Source organism: Oncorhynchus kisutch, unplaced genomic scaffold (assembly GCF_002021735.2).
Source record: "Oncorhynchus kisutch isolate 150728-3 unplaced genomic scaffold, Okis_V2 scaffold753, whole genome shotgun sequence".
In the NCBI taxonomy this organism is placed as follows: Eukaryota; Metazoa; Chordata; class Actinopteri; order Salmoniformes; family Salmonidae; genus Oncorhynchus; species Oncorhynchus kisutch.
The window spans coordinates 88,522-111,163 of NW_022262698.1; the positions used below are offsets into that span (position 1 = coordinate 88,522).

General features: G+C 44.5%; 2 protein-coding genes and 1 non-coding gene across 7 annotated transcripts in view; 2 read left to right on the forward strand and 1 right to left on the reverse strand.

Moving 5' to 3' along the window:
* LOC109888342 (RNA-binding protein 26) overlaps positions 1-18,861 on the reverse strand; it is a 34,698-nt gene extending 15,837 nt beyond the window's left edge. The window contains exons 1-8 of one of the 5 annotated variants that reach the window (XM_031816163.1): positions 18,683-18,861; positions 6,292-6,410; positions 4,943-5,085; positions 4,586-4,674; positions 2,203-2,420; positions 1,730-1,996; positions 458-709; positions 1-183 (exon numbers count right to left, since the gene is read on the reverse strand). The exon at positions 1-183 is cut by the window's left edge and continues 21 nt beyond it. In XM_031816163.1, coding sequence (XP_031672023.1) covers positions 1-183; positions 458-709; positions 1,730-1,996; positions 2,203-2,420; positions 4,586-4,674; positions 4,943-5,085; positions 6,292-6,410; positions 18,683-18,798 — 1,387 coding nt within the window. In that variant the 5' untranslated portion in view covers positions 18,799-18,861. Of the gene's footprint in view, positions 184-457; positions 710-1,729; positions 1,997-2,202; positions 2,421-4,585; positions 4,675-4,942; positions 5,086-6,291; positions 6,411-6,728; positions 7,169-18,682 lie in introns of those variants that run through there. The other 4 variants (XM_031816164.1, XM_031816162.1, XM_031816165.1 and 1 more) reach the window with 4 other exon arrangements.
* Positions 17,397-22,123, forward strand: LOC109886105 (translationally-controlled tumor protein homolog). The gene is made up of 6 exons (XM_020477852.2): positions 17,397-17,582; positions 18,041-18,114; positions 18,354-18,541; positions 19,299-19,404; positions 19,902-20,018; positions 21,633-22,123. The coding sequence occupies exons 1-6, from the start codon at positions 17,555-17,557 to the stop codon at positions 21,633-21,635; spliced, it is 516 nt and encodes a 171-aa protein (XP_020333441.2). The 5' UTR covers positions 17,397-17,554; the 3' UTR covers positions 21,636-22,123.
* LOC116361855 (small nucleolar RNA SNORA31) lies at positions 20,821-20,956 on the forward strand. Its single transcript, XR_004207658.1, has one exon. It is a non-coding gene; the product is annotated as a small nucleolar RNA SNORA31 (small nucleolar RNA).
* Positions 22,124-22,642: the final 519 nt, after the last annotated feature.

The following is a 22,642-nucleotide window of genomic DNA, read 5'->3' on the forward strand; positions in this document are numbered from 1 at the left end:
GGGGCTGGGGGATGGAGGGTCGTGTCCCTGTGGTTACAATAGTGGGAACAGAGTTGGCGATGGAGCTAGGAGGGGCATCCATCCCTGATGCCTGGTGAGGGGGACCTGGGGGGGCACCCATCCCTGATGCCTGGTGAGGGGGACCTGGGGGGGCACCCATCCCTGATGCCTGGTGAGGGGGACCTGGGGGGAGGGGCACAGATTTAAATAAAACACTAGAATGGTTCCTGACCAAGATGGCCGCCATTCTAACATTCTAGAACGATGCAAGTCTGACATCGACACACTCTGGTGAATTATAGTCTCTGTGGAGATCTTTATAAGGTAAGGCGAACACCCGATTGGCTATGGTCGAAAGAAGCTCACCCTATAGGGAAGAGGGTTTCCATTTGGAATGACAACACATGCGACTCGAGCCACGGACTCGTTATGACAGACGGATTCACTGAATTCCTACCTGGCGGCAGGCTGGGCGGCAGGCCGGGCGGCAGGCTGCCTGTCAGGGGCACAGGGGGGCGGAGGTTGACGGGAGGTGGGGTCATGAGAGGGGGAGGTCCTGGCGGGGGCGGTAGGCCGGGAGGGGGCTGGGCGACCCCCGGGATAGGGGGAGGGGCTTGGAACATGTTAGGTAGATTAACGTCCTCCACCACCACTGGATCGATACCGTGGTCGAATGGGCAAATGTCCCCGCGCATACAGAAGCCTTTCTCTGGAAGACAACACAATACGGTTTAGTAACACAGCTAGAGGACAGTTAGATACAGAAGGCCTTTCTCAGGAAGACAACACAATACGGTTTAGTAACAGCTAGAGGACAGTTAGATACAGAAGGCCTTTCTCAGGAAGACAACACAATACGGTTTAGTAACACAGCTAGAGGACAGTTAGAAACAGAAGGCCTTTCTCAGGAAGACAACACAATACGGTTTAGTAACAGCTAGAGGACAGTTAGAAACAGAAGGCCTTTCTCAGGAAGACAACACAATACGGTTTAGTAACAGCTAGAGGACAGTTAGATACAGAAGGCCTTTCTCAGGAAGACAACACAATACGGTTTAGTAACACAGCTAGAGGACAGTTCGATACCATTATGTCTCTACACATACAGAACAACCCCTTGTGAAGAAGCACAGCGAGAGGACAGTTAGATACAGAAGGCCTTTCTCAGGAAGACAACACAATACGGTTTAGTAACACAGCGAGAGGACAGTTAGATACCATTATGTCTCCACACATACAGAACAACCCATTGTGAAGAAGCACAGCGAGAGGACAGTTAGATACCATTATGTCTCTACACATACAGAACAACCCATTGTGAAGAAGCACAGCGAGAGGACAGTTAGATACCATTATGTCTCCACACATACAGAACAACCCATTGTGAAGAAGCACAGCGAGAGGACAGTTAGATACCATTATGTCTCCACACATACAGAACAACCCATTGTGAAGAAGCACAGCGAGAGGACAGTTCGATACCATTATGTCTCCACACATACAGAACAACCCATTGTGAAGAAGCACAGCGAGAGGACAGTTCGATACCATTATGTCTCCACACATACAGAACAACCCATTGTGAAGAAGCACAGCGAGAGGACAGTTCGATACAAAACGGCCTTTTCCAGGAACAACAGACAGAAAAAAACCAAATTCACTCCAAACATTCTCCTTCTCGGTCATACGTCATCCCGGGCCACTAAAAGACAACTTCCTTCCTGCTTACCGTCGTAGTCACGGCAACGTTTCCTCTGTGGCGGAAGGGGCCGGTCCAGTGACTGATCCGGGTGGAAGTCCGACCAGCTGTCCGTCACCGAGGCGATGCTGTTGCTGTGGTTACCTTGAGGGGCGATCACCGTGATGGTGCTGCTGAGGGTCGGCACGGGGAACGTGGCGGTTGCCGTGGGGATCGGCAGGAGGCCTTCACCAGCTCCAACCTCCGTCCCCCGGTCTCCTCGATCGGGTTCGTACTTTGACCTCCCAGCATCCCGCTCTGTGATCAGAAGGATAGCGTCAGGAAGCAGGAAACAGTCATGATATCTAGAGCAGGCGTAGAGCCGTTGGATGTGCATGGTTTTGTTCCAACCCAACACTAGTCTAACAGCCAGACATACTGACTTTCAAAATGAATCAACCAATCATAGTCTTCTGTCTAAACCAGGAACATAAACCAGTTGTTCTGTCGGTCTCCACTCTCACCTCTGCTCTTGGAGTGGGTCCTGCTGTGACTCCTGCTACTGCGGTCTCGGTCTCTCTCCCGGTCCCTGGCCCGGTCCTTACTCCTGCTCCTACTGCGGCTGTAGCTACGGCCCCTCCTCCGGTTGTAACGGTCCCGGTACGAGTCCCGTCTCGGGGGGATGCGGTCGTAATCGTTCCGTTTCCTGGTACGGTCGTCCCTTTTACGGTCATCCCCTCGTCTGACAAACGACAGAGAAGGGGAGGGGGGGGAGGGGAAGACAGAGGAGGAAGAGAGAGGGGGGAAAGAGGAGGAAGAGAGAGGGGGGAAAGAGGAGGTAGAGAGAGGAGGGAGGGAAAGAGAGAGGAGGGAGGGAAAGGAGGGAGAGAGAGGAGGAAGAGGGGGAGAGAGAGAGGAGGGGGAGAGAGAGAGGAGGGGGAGAGAGAGAGAGGAGGGAGAGAGAGAGAGAGGAGGGAGAGAGAGAGAGAGGAGGGAGAGAGAGAGAGAGGAGGGAGAGAGAGAGAGAGGAGGGAGAGAGAGGAGGGAGAGAGAGAGAGGAGGGAGAGAGAGAGAGAGAGGAGAGAGAGGAGGGAGAGAGGAGGAAGAGGAAGAGAGAGAGGAGGGGGAGAGAGAGAGAGGAGGGGGAGAGAGAGAGAGGAGGGGGAGAGAGAGAGGAGGGGGAGAGAGAGAGAGGAGGGAGAGAGAGGAGGGGGAGAGAGAGGAGGGGGAAAAGAAGGGCAGAATAAAGTCATTTAGGAAACATCCCATTGAACAGAGACAGGAGCATTTATGGATCAGTCTCAAATAGCACCCTATACACTATATAGTGTACTACTATTGACCAGGTCCAGTAGAGTAATTTAATAGGGAACTATGTCCCTCACCTGTTGTCAATGGGGGGCTGTAGTTCACACTGACCTGCTGTAGTTCACACTGACCTGCTGTAGTTCACACTGACCTGCTGTAGTTCACACTGACCTGCTGTAGTTCACACTGACCTGCGGTTTCTACTGTAGTTCACACTGACCTGCTGTCTCTACTGTAGTTCACACTGACCTGCTGTCTCTACTGTAGTTCCCACTGACCTGCTGTAGTTCACACTGACCTGCTGTAGTTCACACTGACCTGCTGTCTCTACTGTAGTTCACACTGACCTGCTGTAGTTCACACTGACCTGCTGTAGTTCACACTGACCTGCTGTCTCTACTGTAGTTCACACTGACCTGCTGTAGTTCACACTGACCTGCTGTAGTTCACACTGACCTGCTGTCTCTACTGTAGTTCACACTGACCTACTGTAGTTCACACTGACCTGCTGTAGTTCACACTGACCTGCTGTAGTTCACACTGACCTGCTGTCTCTACTGTAGTTCACCCTGACCTGCTGTAGTTCACACTGACCTACTGTAGTTCACCCTGACCTGCTGTCTCTACTGTAGTTCACCCTGACCTGCTGTCTCTACTGTAGTTCACACTGACCTGCTGTCTCTACTGTAGTTCACACTGACCTGCTGTAGTTCACACTGACCTGCTGTAGTTCACACTGACCTGCTGTCTCTACTGTAGTTCACACTGACCTGCTGTCTCTACTGTAGTTCACCCTGACCGGCTGTCTCTACTGTAGTTCACCCTGACCTGCTGTCTCTACTGTAGTTCACACTGACCTGCTGTCTCTACTGTAGTTCACACTGACCTGCTGTCTCTGCTGTAGTTCACACTGACCTGCTGTCTCTGCTGTAGTTCCCACTGACCTGCTGTAGTTCACACTGACCTGCTGTAGTTCACACTGACCTGCTGTAGTTCACACTGACCTGCTGTCTCTGCTGTAGTTCACACTGACCTGCTGTCTCTACTGTAGTTCACACTGACCTGCTGTCTCTACTGTAGTTCACACTGACCTACTGTAGTTCACACTGACCTGCTGTAGTTCACACTGACCTGCTGTAGTTCACACTGACCTGCTGTAGTTCACACTGACCTGCTGTAGTTCACACTGACCTGCTGTCTCTACTGTAGTTCACACTGACCTGCTGTCCCTGCTGTAGTTCACACTGACCTGATGTCTCTACTGTAGTTCACACTGACCTGCTGTAGTTCACACTGACCTGCTGTAGTTCACACTGACCTGCTGTCTCTACTGTAGTTCCCACTGACCTGCTGTCTCTACTGTAGTTCACACTGACCTGCTGTAGTTCACACTGACCTGCTGTCTCTACTGTAGTTCACACTGACCTGCTGTCTCTGCTGTAGTTCACACTGACCTGCTGTCTCTGCTGTAGTTCACACTGACCTGCGGTTTCTGCTGTAGTTCACACTGACCTGCTGTCTCTACTGTAGTTCACACTGACCTGCTGTCTCTACTGTAGTTCACACTGACCTGCTGTCTCTACTGTAGTTCACACTGACCTGCTGTCTCTGCTGTAGCGGGAGCTGGACGGGGGGCTGTAGTTCACTCTCCTGGAGAACTTCTTGTCCCGGTCCTCCTCGCGACTTGGCTGGAAAACACAAGTTTGAACTAAGAACCTGAAAGTAGCACTAGATGAACTGCATTGATCTCATCCTGTTTACAAATAACCCCACTTCCTGATTACAAATAATACTATTGGACAATAGATCTCTACTGTCAGACTGTGGTGTGTAACCTTCCATGCCAATTATGTGGAGGCACTAAAACTCTACCACAGCTGTTTCCTGTAGCATCACTGTTAAAGTAAACATTCCCTTTAAGTGTTGATGCCTGTTCAACATGACTCAACCAGTCACCTCATCTTTCCTCTGGTCGTCTTTGTCCGTCCTGGTCAGGTGTCCCTCCGCTTTGCCCGCGGAACCTGGCTGATGGTCCTGCTGAGGTAGGTAGCTTTTGGAGTTGACGGCTTCAAAGAGTCTATCGACAAAGGTCTGCGTCTCTGGGAGAAGACGGGAATAGGGAACGAGGGGTGGTTGATGAGGGAAGGAGGACAAGGGCATGAATAGTGGGGCCGACACCGACACATTGCACATTAGGTAACTAATGAGTATCAGTCACTGTGTATAGTTCCAAATGGAACACTATTACCAATTTAGTGCACTACTTTAGACCAGGGCCCTATAGAACCCTATTCCCTATATAGTGCACTACTTTAGACCAGGGCCCTATAGAACCCTATTCCCTATATAGTGCACTACTTTAGACCAGGGCCCTATAGAACCCTATTCCCTATATAGTGCACTACTTTAGACCAGGGCCCTATAGAACCCTATTCCCTATATAGTGCACTACTTTAGACCAGGGCCCTATAGAACCCTATTCCCTATATAGTGCACTACTTTAGACCAGAGCCCTATAGATCCCTATTCCCTATATAGTGCTCTACGTTTGATCAGGGCCCTATAGAACCCTATTCCCTATATAGTGCACTACGTTTGATCAGGGCCCTATAGAACCCTATTCCCTATACAGTGCACTACTTTAGACCAGAGCCCTATAGAACCCTATTCCCTATATAGTGCACTACTTTAGACCAGAGCCCTATAGATCCCTATTCCCTATATAGTGCTCTACGTTTGATCAGGGCCCTATAGAACCCTATTCCCTATACAGTGCACTACTTTAGACCAGAACCCTATTCCCTATATAGTGCACTACTTTAGACCAGGGCCCTATAAAACCCTATTCCCTATATATAGTGCAGTACTTTAGACCAGGGCCCTATAGAACCATATTCCCTATATATAGTGCACTACTTTAGACCAGGACCCTATAGAACCATATTCCCTATATAGTGCACTACTTTAGACCAGGGCCCTATAGAACCCTATTCCCTATATAGTGCACTACTTTAGACCAGAACCCTATTCCCTATATAGTGCACTACTTTAGACCAGAACCCTATTCCCTATATAGTGCACTACTTTAGACCAGAACCCTATTCCCTATATAGTGCACTACTTTAGACCAGAACCCTATTCCCTATATAGTACACTACTTTAGACCAAAGTAACACACTATAAAAAGAGAATAGGATTCAGTCACAGTCAGTCAAAAAGTACCTCTGATTTTCGAGGCAGATGACGACTAACGTCACCACCACTTGTTGTCACAACTATAAACATGTTTTAATAAGTTTCGTTACCTTTCTGTAGAAATACGTCCAACTGGTCGACACACAGGGCTTTGAGTTCCGTCTCACTTTTGTCTTTCTTCACCAAGGCAACGACGTATTTAGCGAGGGCAGATGGATCTGCATCACAACTAGAACAGGGGATAAGTGTCAACAAACACACCGTTAGCCATGCTAACTCTAGCTATACAACAACAACAACAAATTAGCTAGAATATATATATCCTTACCATACCAAGAAGACCAATCGTTTACAAGATAACAGACCATTTCTCAACTATAAAACTGCCTATTTTGTTTTGAAATATCTAGCCACATGATATAAACATTAAACTAGCTAGTCAAGTTAGCATCCAAATGATACTAGCCTTGTCTTCAGTCATGTTGTTGCATCTTGATGCTGGCAAGCTAATGTTGCTAAACGTTAGCCATCTAAGTTAGCTACTTACATTGGTTCGAGGGTTTTAAAAAGCCACGTTTTCAATGAATCTAGGTTTTCAATAATCATTTTTTCAGACACCGGTTAACTTCTCTTCCACTCGGTGGCCAGGGTTAATAATCCCTCGGTAATGTTTCTTAATGACAAAATACTGTATGTCCAAAGGCAAGAAGTCATCAAGCTAACATTAGCTGTTAGTTACCGCCTTCTCTCTCTTATTAAACCTGCATGGCTATTCAACACTAAAAAAGACCAACGACTTGGTTGAAAAGATAACTAGATTGTCTTGAGTGTGTTTCTTGCTTTTTAAATTCTTGCAAATACAAAGAGGAGGGGAGGAAGACAATTTGTTTACTGTAAACTATTCCCTCAACTAGTTTGAATGTTCAGGCAGTGCAGGCCTTCCCTCATTGCAAATAAATGGAGAATATTTACTTCCGGGGAACTCTCGCTGGCAGTTATCGCGAGAATTGATATGTCTCGTTGTAACTTGGCGTATTTGGTATTTATTAGGATGCCCAAATAGCCGCTGCAAAAGCATCAGCTACTCCTCCTGGGGTCCACACGAAACATGACACAATATATAGTACAGAACATTATTAGTCAAGGACTGAAATACAGACATTTAAAATGTCACACACAGCCTCCATATCAGTACATACACACAATATCTAGGTCTTATACATAGTACAGAACATTATTAGTCAAGGACTGAAATACAGACATTTAAAATGTCACACACAGCCTCCATATCAGTACATACACACAATATCTAGGTCTTATACATAGTACAGAACATTATTAGTCAAGGACTGAAATACAGACATTTAAAATGTCACACACAGCCTCCATATCAGTACATACACACAATATCTAGGTCTTATACATAGTACAGAACATTATTAGTCAAGGACTGAAATACAGACATTTAAAATGTCACACACAGCCTCCATATCAGTACATACACACAATATCTAGGTCTTATACATAGTACAGAACATTATTAGTCAAGGACTGAAATACAGACATTTAAAATGTCACACACAGCCTCCATATCAGTACATACACACAATATCTAGGTCTTATACATAGTACAGAACATTATTAGTCAAGGACTGAAATACAGACATTTAAAATGTCACACACAGCCTCCATATCAGTACATACACACAATATCTAGGTCTTATACATAGTACAGAACATTATTAGTCAAGGACTGAAATACAGACATTTAAAATGTCACACACAGCCTCCATATCAGTACATACACACAATATCTAGGTCTTATACATAGTACAATGCACATTACAAACCAAGATATACAAAATGGCGGTGTCTCTTCACAGTCACCTTTGTGCAGTAAGGTGTTATTTTATGTTTTTTTTAACTGGTTGTATTGCTTGGAGTGGCAGAGAGTTTCATGTAGTCATGGCTCTATTTAATACTGTGTGTTTCCCAGCCTCTGTTCTGGACCTGGGGACTGGGAAGAGACCTCTGGTTGCATCTCTTGTGTTATACCGATAAGTGATCTGAACTGTGTTGCCAACTGCTTCAACAGACAGTTCAACACATCAACACCTCACACAAAGACCAATAGTGATGCAGTCAATCTCTCCACAACTTTTTTAGCCAGGAGAGACTGACATGCCTGTTACTGACACTTGCCTTCCATGTACATCTAAGTGTGACAAGTGCTGCTTTGTTCCGGACCAACTGCAATTCACCTATGTCCAGGTGTGACAAAACTAGGGCCTGTAGGACCTGTCTGGTGGAATGAGATGTCAAGAAGACAGAGCAACGGCCTAACATGGACAGACCTCTTCCCATTTTACCAACCATTGAATCTATATGTTTTGGCCATGACAGCTTGGTATCTACGGTAACACCCAGCAGTTTAGTCTCCTCAACTTGCTCAATAGCCACATTATTCAATAATAGACCTAAATGAGGTTTGGTGTTGAGCGAGGGATTTGTCCCAAAATGTATGCTTATAGTTTAAATATATATATATATATATATATATATATATATATCTGTCACCAGCCTATTGCTAGTTACCCATTCTAAAACTGACTGGAGCTCTATGTTAAGGTTGTCAGTTATTTATTTGAGTCGTCAGCGATATACTTCAATGAACAAGCCATCTACCTCAATGAACAAGCCATCTACCTCAATGAACAAGCCATCTGCCTCAATGAACAAGCCATCTGCCTCAATGAACAAGCCATCTACCTCAATGAACAAGCCATCTACCTCAATGAACAAGCCATCTTCCTCAATGAACAAGCCATCTGCCTCAATGAACAAGCCATCTGCCTCAATGAACAAGCCATCTGCCTCAATGAACAAGCCATCTACCTCAATGACTGACTATCCTACCGATCCTCGACTTCGGCGATGTCATCTACAAAATGGCTTCCAACACTCTACTCAGCAAACTGGATGCAGTCTATCACAGTGCCATCCGTTTCGTCACTAAAGCACCTTATACCACCCACCACTGCGACTTGTATGCTCTAGTCGGCTGGCCCTCGCTACATATTCGTCGCCAGACCCACTGGCTCCAGGTCATCTACAAGTCCATGCTAGGTAAAGCTCCGCCTTATCTCAGCTCACTGGTCACGATGGCAACACCCATCCGTAGCACGCGCTCCAGCAGGTGTATCTCACTGATCATCCCTAAAGCCAACACCTCATTTGGCCGCCTTTCGTTCCAGTACTCTGCTGCCTGTGACTGGAACGAATTGCAAAAATCGCTGAAGTTGGAGACTTTTATCTCCCTCACCAACTTCAAACATCAGCTATCTGAGCGGCTAACCGATCGCTGCAGCTGTACATAGTCTATTGGTAAATAGCCCACCCTTTCTCACCTACCTCATCCCCATACTGTTTTTATTTATTTACTTTTCTGCTCTTCTGCACACCAATATCTCTACCTGTACATGACCATCTGATCATTCATCACTCCAGTGTTAATCTGCAAAATTGTAATTATTTGCCTACCTCCTCATGCCTTTTGCACACATTGTATATAGACTCCCCCTTTGGTTTCTACTGTGTTATTGACTTGTTAATTGTTTATTCCATGTGTAACTCTTTGTTGTCTGCTCACACTGCTATGCTTTATCTTGGCCAGGTCGCAGTTGCAAATGAGAACTTGTTCTCAACTAGCCTACCTGGTTAAATAAAGGTGTTCTCAACTGGCTTACCTGGTTAAATAAAGGTGTTCTCAACTAGCCTACCCGGTTAAATAAAGGTGTTCTCAACTAGCCTACCTGGTTAAATAAAGGTGTTCTCAACTAGCCTACCTGGTTAAATAAAGGTGTTCTCAACTGGCTTACCTGGTTAAATAAAGGTGTTCTCAACTAGCCTACCCGGTTAAATAAAGGTGTTCTCAACTAGCCTACCTGGTTAAATAAAGGTGTTCTCAACTAGCCTACCTGGTTAAATAAAGGTGTTCTCAACTAGCCTACCTGGTTAAATAAAGGTGTTCTCAACTAGCCTACCTGGTTAAATAAAGGTGTTCTCAACTAGCCTACCTGGTTAAATAAAGGTGTTCTCAACTAGCCTACCTGGTTAAATAAAGGTGTTCTCAACTAGCCTACCTGGTTAAATAAAGGTGTTCTCAACTGGCTTACCTGGTTAAATAAAGGTGTTCTCAACTAGCCTACCTGGTTAAATAAAGGTGTTCTCAACTAGCCTACCTGGTTAAATAAAGGTGTTCTCAACTAGCCTACCTGGTTAAATAAAGGTGTTCTCAACTAGCCTACCCAGTTAAATAAAGGTGTTCTCAACTAGCCTACCTGGTTAAATAAAGGTGTTCTCAACTGGCTTACCTGGTTAAATAAAGGTGTTCTCAACTAGCCTACCTGGTTAAATAAAGGTGTTCTCAACTGGCTTACCTGGTTAAATAAAGGTGTTCTCAACTAGCCTACCCGGTTAAATAAAGGTGTTCTCAACTAGCCTACCTGGTTAAATAAAGGTGTTCTCAACTAGCCTACCTGGTTAAATAAAGGTGTTCTCAACTAGCCTACCTGGTTAAATAAAGGTGTTCTCAACTAGCCTACCCGGTTAAATAAAGGTGTTCTCAACTAGCCTACCTGGTTAAATAAAGGTGTTCTCAACTAGCCTACCTGGTTAAATAAAGGTGTTCTCAACTAGCCTACCTGGTTAAATAAAGGTGTTCTCAACTAGCCTACCTGGTTAAATAAAGGTGTTCTCAACTAGCCTACCTGGTTAAATAAAGGTGTTCTCAACTAGCCTACCTGGTTAAATAAAGGTGAAATAAAAAAAATAAAAAAATGAACAAGCCATCTGTCTCAATGAATTTAATTAATGAATTTAATTGAAAGTCCAGATCATTTTCATCGTTTATATAATTTATCTTTGTTTCATAGTGTAGTTTCTTCTTCTTCTTTTTGTTTAGTTGAGTTACGTTAGTTTATTTATTAATTTAATTTAATTTAATTTCTCCATTGACTGTATGTCTGCCAGTCTGCTGTGTTGTCAGACTGATTTGATATTCCCTTTGCCTCGTCCCACTCAGCCATACAGATTGTTTATTTGGTTCCCCGGAGGGGGGGGGGGGGGGGGGGGGGGTCAATTTGGTGTCAGATTACGATCAATACTCAAGGATGATCACACGGCTACATGGACAGGAAACCTGGTGATCACCAGACTACATGGACAGGAAACCCGGTGATCACATGGCTACATGGACAGGAAACCCGGTGATCACATGGCTACATGGACAGGAAACCCGGTGATCACACGGCTACATGGACAGGAAATACACAGAGAGACAGGAAACACAGGGATAAATACACTGGTACAGAGAGACAGGAAACACAGGGATAAATACACTGGTACAGAGAGACAGGAAACACAGGGATAAATACACTGGTACAGAGAGACAGGAAACACAGGGATAAATACACTGGCACAGAGAGACAGGAAACACAGGGATAAATACACTGGTACAGAGAGACAGGAAACACAGGGATAAATACACTGGCACAGAGAGACAGGAAACACAGGGATAAATACACTGGTACAGAGAGACAGGAAACACAGGGATAAATACACTGGCACAGAGAGACAGGAAACACAGGGATAAATACACTGGGACAGAGAGACAGGAAACACAGGGATAAATACACTGGTACAGAGAGACAGGAAACACAGGGATAAATACACTGGTACAGAGAGACAGGAAACACAGGGATAAATACACTGGTACAGAGAGACAGGAAACACAGGGATAAATACACTGGTACAGAGAGACAGGAAACACAGGGATAAATACACTGGTACAGAGAGACAGGAAACACAGGGATAAATACACTGGCACAGAGAGACAGGAAACACAGGGATAAATACACTGGGACAGAGAGACAGGAAACACAGGGATAAATACACTGGTACAGAGAGACAGGAAACACAGGGATAAATACACTGGCACAGAGAGACAGGAAACACAGGGATAAATACACTGGTACAGAGAGACAGGAAACACAGGGATAAATACACTGGGACAGAGAGACAGGAAACACAGGGATAAATACACTGGGACAGAGAGACAGGAAACACAGGGATAAATACACTGGTACAGAGAGACAGGAAACACAGGGATAAATACACTGGGACAGAGAGACAGGAAACACAGGGATAAATACACTGGTACAGAGAGACAGGAAACACAGGGATATATACACTGGCACAGAGAGACAGGAAACACAGGGATAAATACACTGGTACAGAGAGACAGGAAACACAGGGATAAATACACTGGTACAGAGAGACAGGAAACACAGGGATAAATACACTGGGATAAATAAACAACACCTGGAGGGGGTGGAGACAATCACAAGGACAGGTGAAACAGATCAGGGCGTGACCCAAAACACTGAGTTAGATTAATTAATCTCGAGTCATAAAGTCGATTGTAATTTTTACATTTACCCCGTTTATATATCGACCAGGTTTGTGAAATGTGAAAACTGGTTTATCATATCGATCACAACTTCCTCTATTTCAGGTTGTCCAGGTGTTTCTCTAGGCTCAGGGTTTTCTTACCAGCTACCTAGCTTACTAGTTCAACTAGTTAACCAGTTATTCACTACCTAGCTTACTAGTTCAACTAGTTAACCAGTTATTCACTACCTAGCTTACAAGTTCAACTAGTTAACCAGTTATTCACTACCTAGCTTACTAGTTCAACTAGTTAACCAGTTATTCACTACATATCTTACTAGTTCAACTAGTTAACCAGTTATTCACTACCTAGCTTATTAGTTCAACTAGTTAACCAGTTATTCACTACCTAGCTTACAAGTTCAACTAGTTAACCAGTTATTCACTACCTAGCTTACTAGTTCAACTAGTTAACCAGTTATTCACTACCTAGCTTACTAGTTCAACTAGTTAACCAGTTATTCACTACCTAGCTTACTAGTTCAACTAGTTAACCAGTTATTCACTACCTAGCTTACTAGTTCAACTAGTTAACCAGTTATTCACTACCTAGCTTACTAGTTCAACTAGTTAACCAGTTATTCACTACCTAGCTTACAAGTTCAACTAGTTAACCAGTTATTCACTACCTAGCTTACTAGTTCAACTAGTTAACCAGTTATTCACTACCTAGCTTACTAGTTCAACTAGTTAACCAGTTATTCACTACCTAGTTCAACTAGTTAACCAGTTATTCACTACCTAGCTTACTAGTTCAACTAGTTAACCAGTTATTCACTACCTAGTTCAACTAGTTAACCAGTTATTCACTACCTAGCTTACTAGTTCAACTAGTTAACCAGTTATTCACTACCTATCTTACTAGTTCAACTAGTTAACCAGTTATTCACTACCTAGTTCAACTAGTTAACCAGTTATTCACTACCTAGCTTACTAGTTAAACTAGTTAACCAGTTATTCACTACCTAGCTTACTAGTTCAACTAGTTAACCAGTTATTCACTACCTAGCTTACTAGTTCAACTAGTTAACCAGTTATTCACTACCTATCTTACTAGTTCAACTAGTTAACCAGTTATTCACTACCTATCTTACTAGTTAAACTAGTTAACCAGTTATTCACTACCTAGCTTACTAGTTAAACTAGTTAACCAGTTATTCACTACCTAGTTCAACTAGTTAACCAGTTATTCACTACCTAGCTTACTAGTTAAACTAGTTAACCAGTTATTCACTACCTAGCTTACTAGTTAACCTGTTATTCACTACCTATCTTACTAGTTCAACTAGTTAACCAGTTATTCACTACCTATCTTACTAGTTCAACTAGTTAACCAGTTATTCACTACCTAGTTCAACTAGTTAACCAGTTATTCACTACCTAGCTTACTAGTTCAACTAGTTAACCAGTTATTCACTACCTAGCTTACTAGTTCAACTAGTTAACCAGTTATTCACTACCTATCTTACTAGTTCAACTAGTTAACCAGTTATTCACTACCTAGTTCAACTAGTTAACCAGTTATTCACTACCTAGCTTACAAGTTCAACTAGTTAACCAGTTATTCACTACCTATCTTACTAGTTCAACTAGTTAACCAGTTATTCACTACCTAGCTTACTAGTTCAACTAGTTAACCAGTTATTCACTACCTAGCTTACTAGTTCAACTAGTTAACCAGTTATTCACTACCTAGTTCAACTAGTTAACCAGTTATTCACTACCTATCTTACTAGTTCAACTAGTTAACCAGTTATTCACTACCTAGTTCAACTAGTTAACCAGTTATTCACTACCTATCTTACTAGTTCAACTAGTTAACCAGTTATTCACTACCTATCTTACTAGTTCAACTAGTTAACCAGTTATTCACTACCTAGCTTACTAGTTCAACTAGTTAACCAGTTATTCACTACCTATCTTACTAGTTCAACTAGTTAACCAGTTATTCACTACCTAGCTTACTAGTTCAACTAGTTAACCAGTTATTCACTACCTAGCTTACTAGTTCAACTAGTTAACCAGTTATTCACTACCTAGTTCAACTAGTTAACCAGTTATTCACTACCTAGCTTACTAGTTAAACTAGTTAACCAGTTATTCACTACCTAGTTCAACTAGTTAACCAGTTATTCACTACCTAGCTTACTAGTTCAACTAGTTAACCAGTTATTCACTACCTATCTTACTAGTTCAACTAGTTAACCAGTTATTCACTAGCTGTAATTGTTTCCTTATTGTTTATAATCCAAATGTCTTAAGTCAATACACTAAAGATTGTATCTTTAAAAGCACTTTTTTAAACATTCTGTTAACAAACTAATGCCGAATTGTTTCCACTCCGGGAGACTCGCGATTCAGATTCTAGTTTTGGGAAATCACAATGGGGAAATACTGTTTATTATGGTCACGGGTTTCACCACTCAGCTGGTATTATGATATTTCTTGGTAAGTTTTCGAAGTGATATTTCAGCGTGTTCTGCGTCCAACGATGGGAGATTAGTTATATTGATCTCCAAACTACATCATGCTTGTTTTATTATATTCAATGTGTTTAAGGGACAGAATTCTCACACCTCAAATAAGACTTCTTTTTGTGTGTTTTTTTTTTGCTGATAAACTTACTGAGCTGCAAAACAAGTATAAAAATGCCTGGTTTATAATAATTAACTTGAATAAATGTGAAATATTGTAACTCAAATAAACCAATTTGTTGAGAATATTCCAGTGAAAGATCATGTGAAATATTTAGGGGTGAAAAACCATATTGTCCGTCAACATCTCAATTTCTCTCAGAGATGAAAGAAAACTAAATCACTCTTTAATAACTGGCTCTCTATTATTGGAACGGGTTTTATTGTCCAAAGCAGGGGGTCTGTCACGGGTTTTATTGTCCAAAGCAGAGGGTCTGTCACGGGTTTTATTGTCCAAAGCAGAGGGTCTGTCACGGGTTTTATTGTCCAAAGCAGGGGGTCTGTCACGGGTTTTATTGTCCAAAGCAGAGGGTCTGTCACGGGTTTTATTGTCCAAAGCAGAGGGTCTGTCACGGGTTTTATTGTCCAAAGCAGGGGGTCTGTCACGGGTTTTATTGTCCAAAGCAGAGGGTCTGTCACGGGTTTTATTGTCCAAAGCAGAGGGTCTGTCACAGGTTTTATTGTCCAAAGCAGAGGGTCTGTCACGGGTTTTATTGTCCAAAGCAGGGGGTCTGTCACGGGTTTTATTGTCCAAAGCAGAGGGTCTGTCACGGGTTTTGTCTACCCTACTTTATCCCTATCTGTTACTGATCAAACCAGAGGATATCAACAACCCTTTCCTCGAGTTTATATGGGGAAATAAACATCACAAACTTCAGAAGTCTGTAATAGCAAACCAAAGAGCTGATGGTGGGTTTGATGTACTAGATTTCATTGATGTCAACAACATCTTTAACGTAAAGTGGATTTAAAAATTTTAAAAAAGATGCTTAGCTCTGAATCTTTATGGGACGTCATTCCTTGTCGTATATTTTTTACGACATTTTTGTGGAAGTGCAACTAATTCTCCAGCAAAATGACCCATCAAACTGTCCAAATTTCACTAACAAACCTTTTAGCCTGGAAACGATGTTATGTCCATAACTTCTCCCCTATTAAAAAACACTTCTGTGGAAAAAACAAAGATATTGTTGTTAAAAACGATTCTTAAGTGGTTTGATAGAAATATTATATTCGCGGTAGATTCTTTTTCAGTGCTCCTGAATGGCGCAGTGGTCTAAAACCCTGCAGTTCAGTGCAAAAAGGGTCACTGCAGTACCTGGTTCAAATCCCGGCTGCATCACATCTGGCCGTGATTGAGAGTCCCATAGGACGGAGTACAACTGGCCCAGCGTCGTCCAGGTTCGGCAGTCATTGTAAATACGAGTTTGTTCTTATCTGACTTGCCGAGTTAAAAAAGAAACGTTTAAATTTGATATAGAAGGGAAGGGAATATACTCACTAATACAAAGATAAACATATAACTTCCCAATAGATTATAAAGGATCGTAATGACGTATGCAAAGCAATACCTTCAGGCGTTACTCAATTCATGAAATCTCATTCGTGTTTTGGAGACCATTTTCAAGATAGATGAACACAGGTTTTTGGTTTGTAAATTTACATTTGTGTATATGAAAATTTGGCCAAAAGAATAATGAAATTAATTACATAAAAAATGTTTCAGCTTATTTCTATCGTATGTAAAGAATCCAAGCAGGACATCTCTCCACAACAGTGTAAAATCTTCATAAATGTGTTCAATTATAAATCTCCTGATGAATACAATGCCCCAAAAAGATGCAACACTGTTTCTGGGTGGTCATTACAAAAGGAGCAGTTTGAGTTGATGTTTTCCTTCAACTTCTTCATATAGTGGTTGGCAAGATAATATTTATGATTCATTTTAAAGGAAACTTCCTTAATTTAGTTAACAAGTAGGTATGTGTGTGGCAACATCCAAACTTTTTTCCAACAGATATTATCAATAAATCCATTCCAATAAGGCATGACATAAGGTATAGATACAACATCCTGCTGAAACAAGATTCGTATCGCTCTGTTGTTGAATGGACCAAATATATATATATATATATATAGTAAACAAATATATATATAATAAGACTACATTTTTTTTAAAGTGCAGGCTGGAGAACGCACCCGGAGAAGCGGCACCCTGCGACGTGTCCTCAAGGGGGCGCCGGGGACCGGCGGTGACGTCAGCAGCGCCCGCCGCTATCTAAGTTGGGGAACCGCTGTTTTCTGTCCTTTTTCTCCTTACGAGTCCTGAGACGGGTAGGGATCCAAAAACATCTTCCCGTGGAACGGCACTTTTTACAATCCAACAAAAATGATCATCTACAAGGATATCATCACCGGTAATCTAACGTTTATATTATCAATATTCTGTTATTATTTCTTGTATAAATATATATTTTTGTGTTGGTCTGCTTTGCAGTGTATTTTTTTGGGGCCTACCGGAAGTCTACTGGCCATTGTGCCAACGATGTGGAAATTACTTTCAAAATAACAGACTTAGTCGTAGTTCCTCCATGGTATTCTGTACCGTGATCGGTCCAATTCGTACATGTTAAATGTACTGTATAACGGAGTAAACCGATAGACTGTGTTTAGGCTTACCGGAGAGTTAGCATTTCCCGGCTAGTTAGCAAGGCCTACCGGCGTTTGGCTAACTAGGTAACAAGTTGTACTAAATGCCCTCTTTTTCTATCGTAAAAAGCTGATTTTTAGTTAGCCTACTAGTTGACACAATAGTTATCTACCGTTTCAACTCCCACGTTTTGGGTATGCGTTGGTTAATAATGATGTATTTCAGGAGATGAGCTATTCACCGAGGTCTACAAAATCACGGAGGTCTGCGACGGTATGCTGTACGAGGTACAGGGAAAGGTACGTTAATCACGTCCACTAAGTTACTGAACTGTATTGAAAAACGGTAATCTTCCTTAGCTTTTAGCATACTTGTCTAGCTATTCCATTTATTTCACTCACTACAAAATACAGGAGGGTTATGATAACATAATTTCTGCTTTGGTAGACTGGATCTGCTAGTTAACTACGGTGACGTGTTGATACCGGTGTACCGTTTAGCCTGCTAGCCTAAAACCAGGATCTCCCCTCTGTTCCAGCTCACTTCCAGATCGGAGGACGTCGACGGTGCGTTAATCGGTGCCAACGCCTCTGCAGAGGGCGGCGATGAGGGTAGTGAAGCCTCCACAGTCAGTGGAGTCGACATTGTGCTCAACAGCAAACTGCAGGAGACCTCGGCCTACAACAAGAAGGCTTACCAGAGCTACATCAAGGGCTACATGAAGGCGTAAGTGTCTCTGGCATCTCATCTAACATTTTTTTTAAATTAAATTAACATTTCTTATTTACAACTACGGCCTATCGGGGAACTGTGGGTTTAACTGCCTTGTTCAGGGGCAGAATGACATTTAACATTTTTTTTTTTTACCTTGTCAACTCTTGGATTCGATCCAGCAACCTTTCACTTGCTGGCCCAACACCAGTAACAGGACGAGAGTGATATTTAAACGGAAAATCAGACTCAACTGTCGATTTAAAATGCATGTTGACAAGCCTGGGCAACTTCTCTCTGGTGACACCCAGGGGTTTTGGTAACTGATACACACATGACATCATATTGTCCCTGGACTTTCTGCACGGCCTGCTATGACTCATCGGATTGTTCCATTATGCGTCTCAAATGGGTGTAAATAGCTGTAAAACCGCGGGGAGTCAACATGGTTCGGTCCAGTCTAAAGGGGTGTAAATACCTGTTAAACCACGGGGAGTCGACATGGTTCAGTCCAGTCTAAATACCTGTTGAACCACGGGGAGTCGACATGGTTCAGTCCAGTCTAAATACCTGTTGATCCACAGGGAGTCGACATGGTTCAGTCCAGTCTAAATACCTGTTAAACCACAGGGAGTCGACATGGTTCAGTCCAGTCTAAATACCTGTTAAACCACAGGGAGTCGATCAAGTGCACAAGCAGGGTTCTGTCTTCTGGGAGTATCAGGCAGCCTGGGAATGTTGTGAATGTAACACAGTCCCCCCCTACCCCCAGAGTCAAGGCCAAGCTGGAGGAGCAGGGTTCTAAGAGGGTACAGGCCTTCATGGCAGGCGCCCCAGCAGCTGTTAAGATGATCCTGGGGAACCTCGATAAATACCAGGTGAGAATTCCCCCCCCCCTACCGCATGTCCGGGTCCCAAATGGCCCCCCCTTTTTCCCTTTCCAATGTCCATATTTAGTGCACTATATAGGGAAAATGGGAGGGCCATTTGGGATGTACCCAACGGCCGGTGCTGTGTGGAAATGGACATGCTGTTTTATATTGGATGAATGGGGGCTGGTTAAAATGGCCGCTGGAATGTACAGTGATGATCTCAGGACACCTTTTAGAGGCTGTGACCTATGAAACAGTGATGATCTCAGGACACCTTTTAGAGGCTGTGACCTATGACCCTAACATCTGTATTTTACCAGAGTACGTTGTCAAGTCGCTGGCTTACACTTTGGCGTTTGTATCGTGTGTGTACGTACGTGCGTGCGTGTGTGTGGAGGTGTGGTTTGTTCCAAAAGAAGGCCTCTCCTCGTTGTATGAAACGATGACTGAACAGTGTCTCCTTGTGCTTCCTGTTGATCACGTGACCTGCTCCTCTTCTTCAGTTCTTCACCGGTGAGTCCATGAACTGTGACGGCGCCATCGGCCTGCTAGACTACCGCGAGGACGGGGTCACGCCCTTCTTCGTTTTCTTCAAAGACGGCATCGAGATCGAGAAATACGTAAGTTACCGCGACGACGGAGGACTGTCTGGTTCTCTGTAGGGGACGGAGGACTGTCTGGTTCTCTGTGGGGGACGGAGGACTGTCTGGTTCTCTGTGGGGGACGGAGGACTGTCTGGTTCTCTGTGGGGGACGGAGGACTGTCTGGTTCTCTGTAGGGGACGGAGGACTGTCTGGTTCTCTGTAGGGGTGGGAGGACTGTTCAACCACCTGTGACCCCCTCCCTTAAAGCTCAGTGTAAAGGCAACATTCAACTCCCTGTGACCCCCCCCCCCCCTGTTTCTGTGGGTGTCGGCCTGTTGTCATAACTCCCAGTCACTAGGCAGGCCGAGCCAGAGTGTTTTAATGGAGATATGTGACGTTACATAGTTCAGATAGAAATGGGTTGTAGGGGATCGGCCTGGCGCGTAGAACCCGGGGATCGGCCTGGCGCGTAGAACCCGGGGATCGGCCTGGCGCGTAGAACCCGGGGATCGGCCTGGCGCGTAGAACCCGGGGATCGGCCTGGCGCGTAGAACCCGGGGATCGGCCTGGCGCGTAGAACCCGGGGATCGGTCTGGCGCGTAGAACCCGGGGATCGGTTTCTGTTCTGGTCATTCTATCTGCAACGATCGGTGTTTTTTAATCACATTGTCCCATATGGCACACCAGTGGTCTAAAGTAGTGCACTATATAGGGAATAGGGTTCTATAGGGCTCTGGTCTAAAGTAGTGTACTATATAGGGTTCTATAGGGCCCTGGTCTAAAGTAGTGTACTATATAGGGTGCTATTTAGGCACACCACACTCTGAATACTAAGCCCATGCATTCATCTGATAGACCTGAAGTTCTCCACTGTGACTTCTGGGTTTGCAATTGGATGCTAAATGAAATATTCCCTTGACTTTCCCCGACTGCCTGACCGAGTGGCTGTACGGATAGAGAAGAGGAATACATGATGAGGTGTTTACCAGAGGTGGTACTGCCCAGACAGAGGCACCGTTGATTAGTGTGTTGTCCCAAATGGCACCCCTATTCACTTTCTAGTTGACTACTTTTGACCAATCAGACACACCTAATACCTCTATCCATCTCCACGTGGGTAGTAGTCTCTCCTGTCTCCGCTATCCCCTCCACGTGGGTAATAGTCTCTCCTCTGTCCATCTCCACGTGGGTAATAGTCTCCTCTGTCCATCTCCACGTGGGTAGTAGTCTCTCCTCTGTCTCTGTCCATCTCCACGTGGGTAATAGTCTCTCCTCTGTCTCTGTCCATCTCCACGTGGGTAATAGTCTCTCCTCTGTCCATCTCTGCGTGGGTAATAGTCTCTCCTCTGTCCATCTCTGCATGGGTAATAGTCTCTCCATCTCCACGTGGGTAATAGTCTCTCCATCTCCACGTGGGTAATAGTCTCTCCTCTCTGTCCATCTCTACGTGGGTAATAGTCTCTCCTCTGTCCATCTCCACGTGGGTAATAGTCTCTCCTCTGTCCATCTCTACGTGGGTAATAGTCTCTCCTCTGTCCATCTCCACGTGGGTAATAGTCTCTCCTCTGTCCATCTCCACGTGGGTAATAGTCTCTCCTCTCTGTCCATCTCCACGTGGGTAAAAGTCTCTCCTCTGTTTCCTCTCTGCAGTAAACCATCCGGACGTCTAACAGAAGTGCCTGGACCGGAGGGAGCGTGTCTGCTTGTTACCATAGCTACCACCGCCCCTGATCATGGACAGACTGACCCTGCCCTGCCTGCTTGTTACCGTAGCGACCGCCGCCCCCGATCATGGACAGACTGACCCTGCCTGTATCCCTCCCAACACCTGGAACAGACTTGTCTTTCTTTTAATCCCAAGTTTTTTTGTGGCCCCAACCTTCTCTTCGTCCCCCACATCTGACCTCCCGGGGGGAGACGCCAGGCCCTGTTTCTAAACAGACGGTCGTCGGGCAGGACCGTCCCCCCCCCGCCCCCCACCACCACCGTGGATGGAACCATGCTGGCTAGGCTGCTGTGTGCGAGGTGACTTCCATCAGATGTCCAGCTACATTAAGCTCCCACCTTGCTCTCTCACACAACTGTAAAGGACTCATTGACACTATGTTGTGAAATAAACGGGCCTATTGGCCGAAATACAACCGTCCTCTGTGCAGTCTGCGTTCACTCTGATACAGTACCTCCCCTCCCTCCCCCGTCTCTGCTCGGGGGGGGGGCACCAGACGTCTCGCGTAGCTGTTGCCCTGAACCAGAACACATGATTCCATTGGTCCACTTATCAAGCCTGTGGCTCATTGGATCCGGTGGGCCAGTGTGGGGTAACAACAAATGTGTGACATGTCTGCTGGTCCCTGGGAAGAGGGTCAGGAAACCCTGTTCTGATGGGTCCATACTGTTGGTTAACATTGGGTTCTGGTCCCTGGGCAGAGGGTCAGGAAACCCTGTTCTGATGGGTCCATACTGTTGGTTAACATTGGGTTCTGGTCCCTGGGCAGAGGGTCAGGAAACCCTGTTCTGATGGGTCCATACTGTTGGTTAACATTGGGTTCTGGTCCCTGGGCAGAGGGTCAGGAAACCCTGTTCTGATGGGTCCATACTGTTGGTTAACATTGGGTTCTGGTCCCTGGGCAGAGGGTCAGGAAACCCTGTTCTGATGGGTC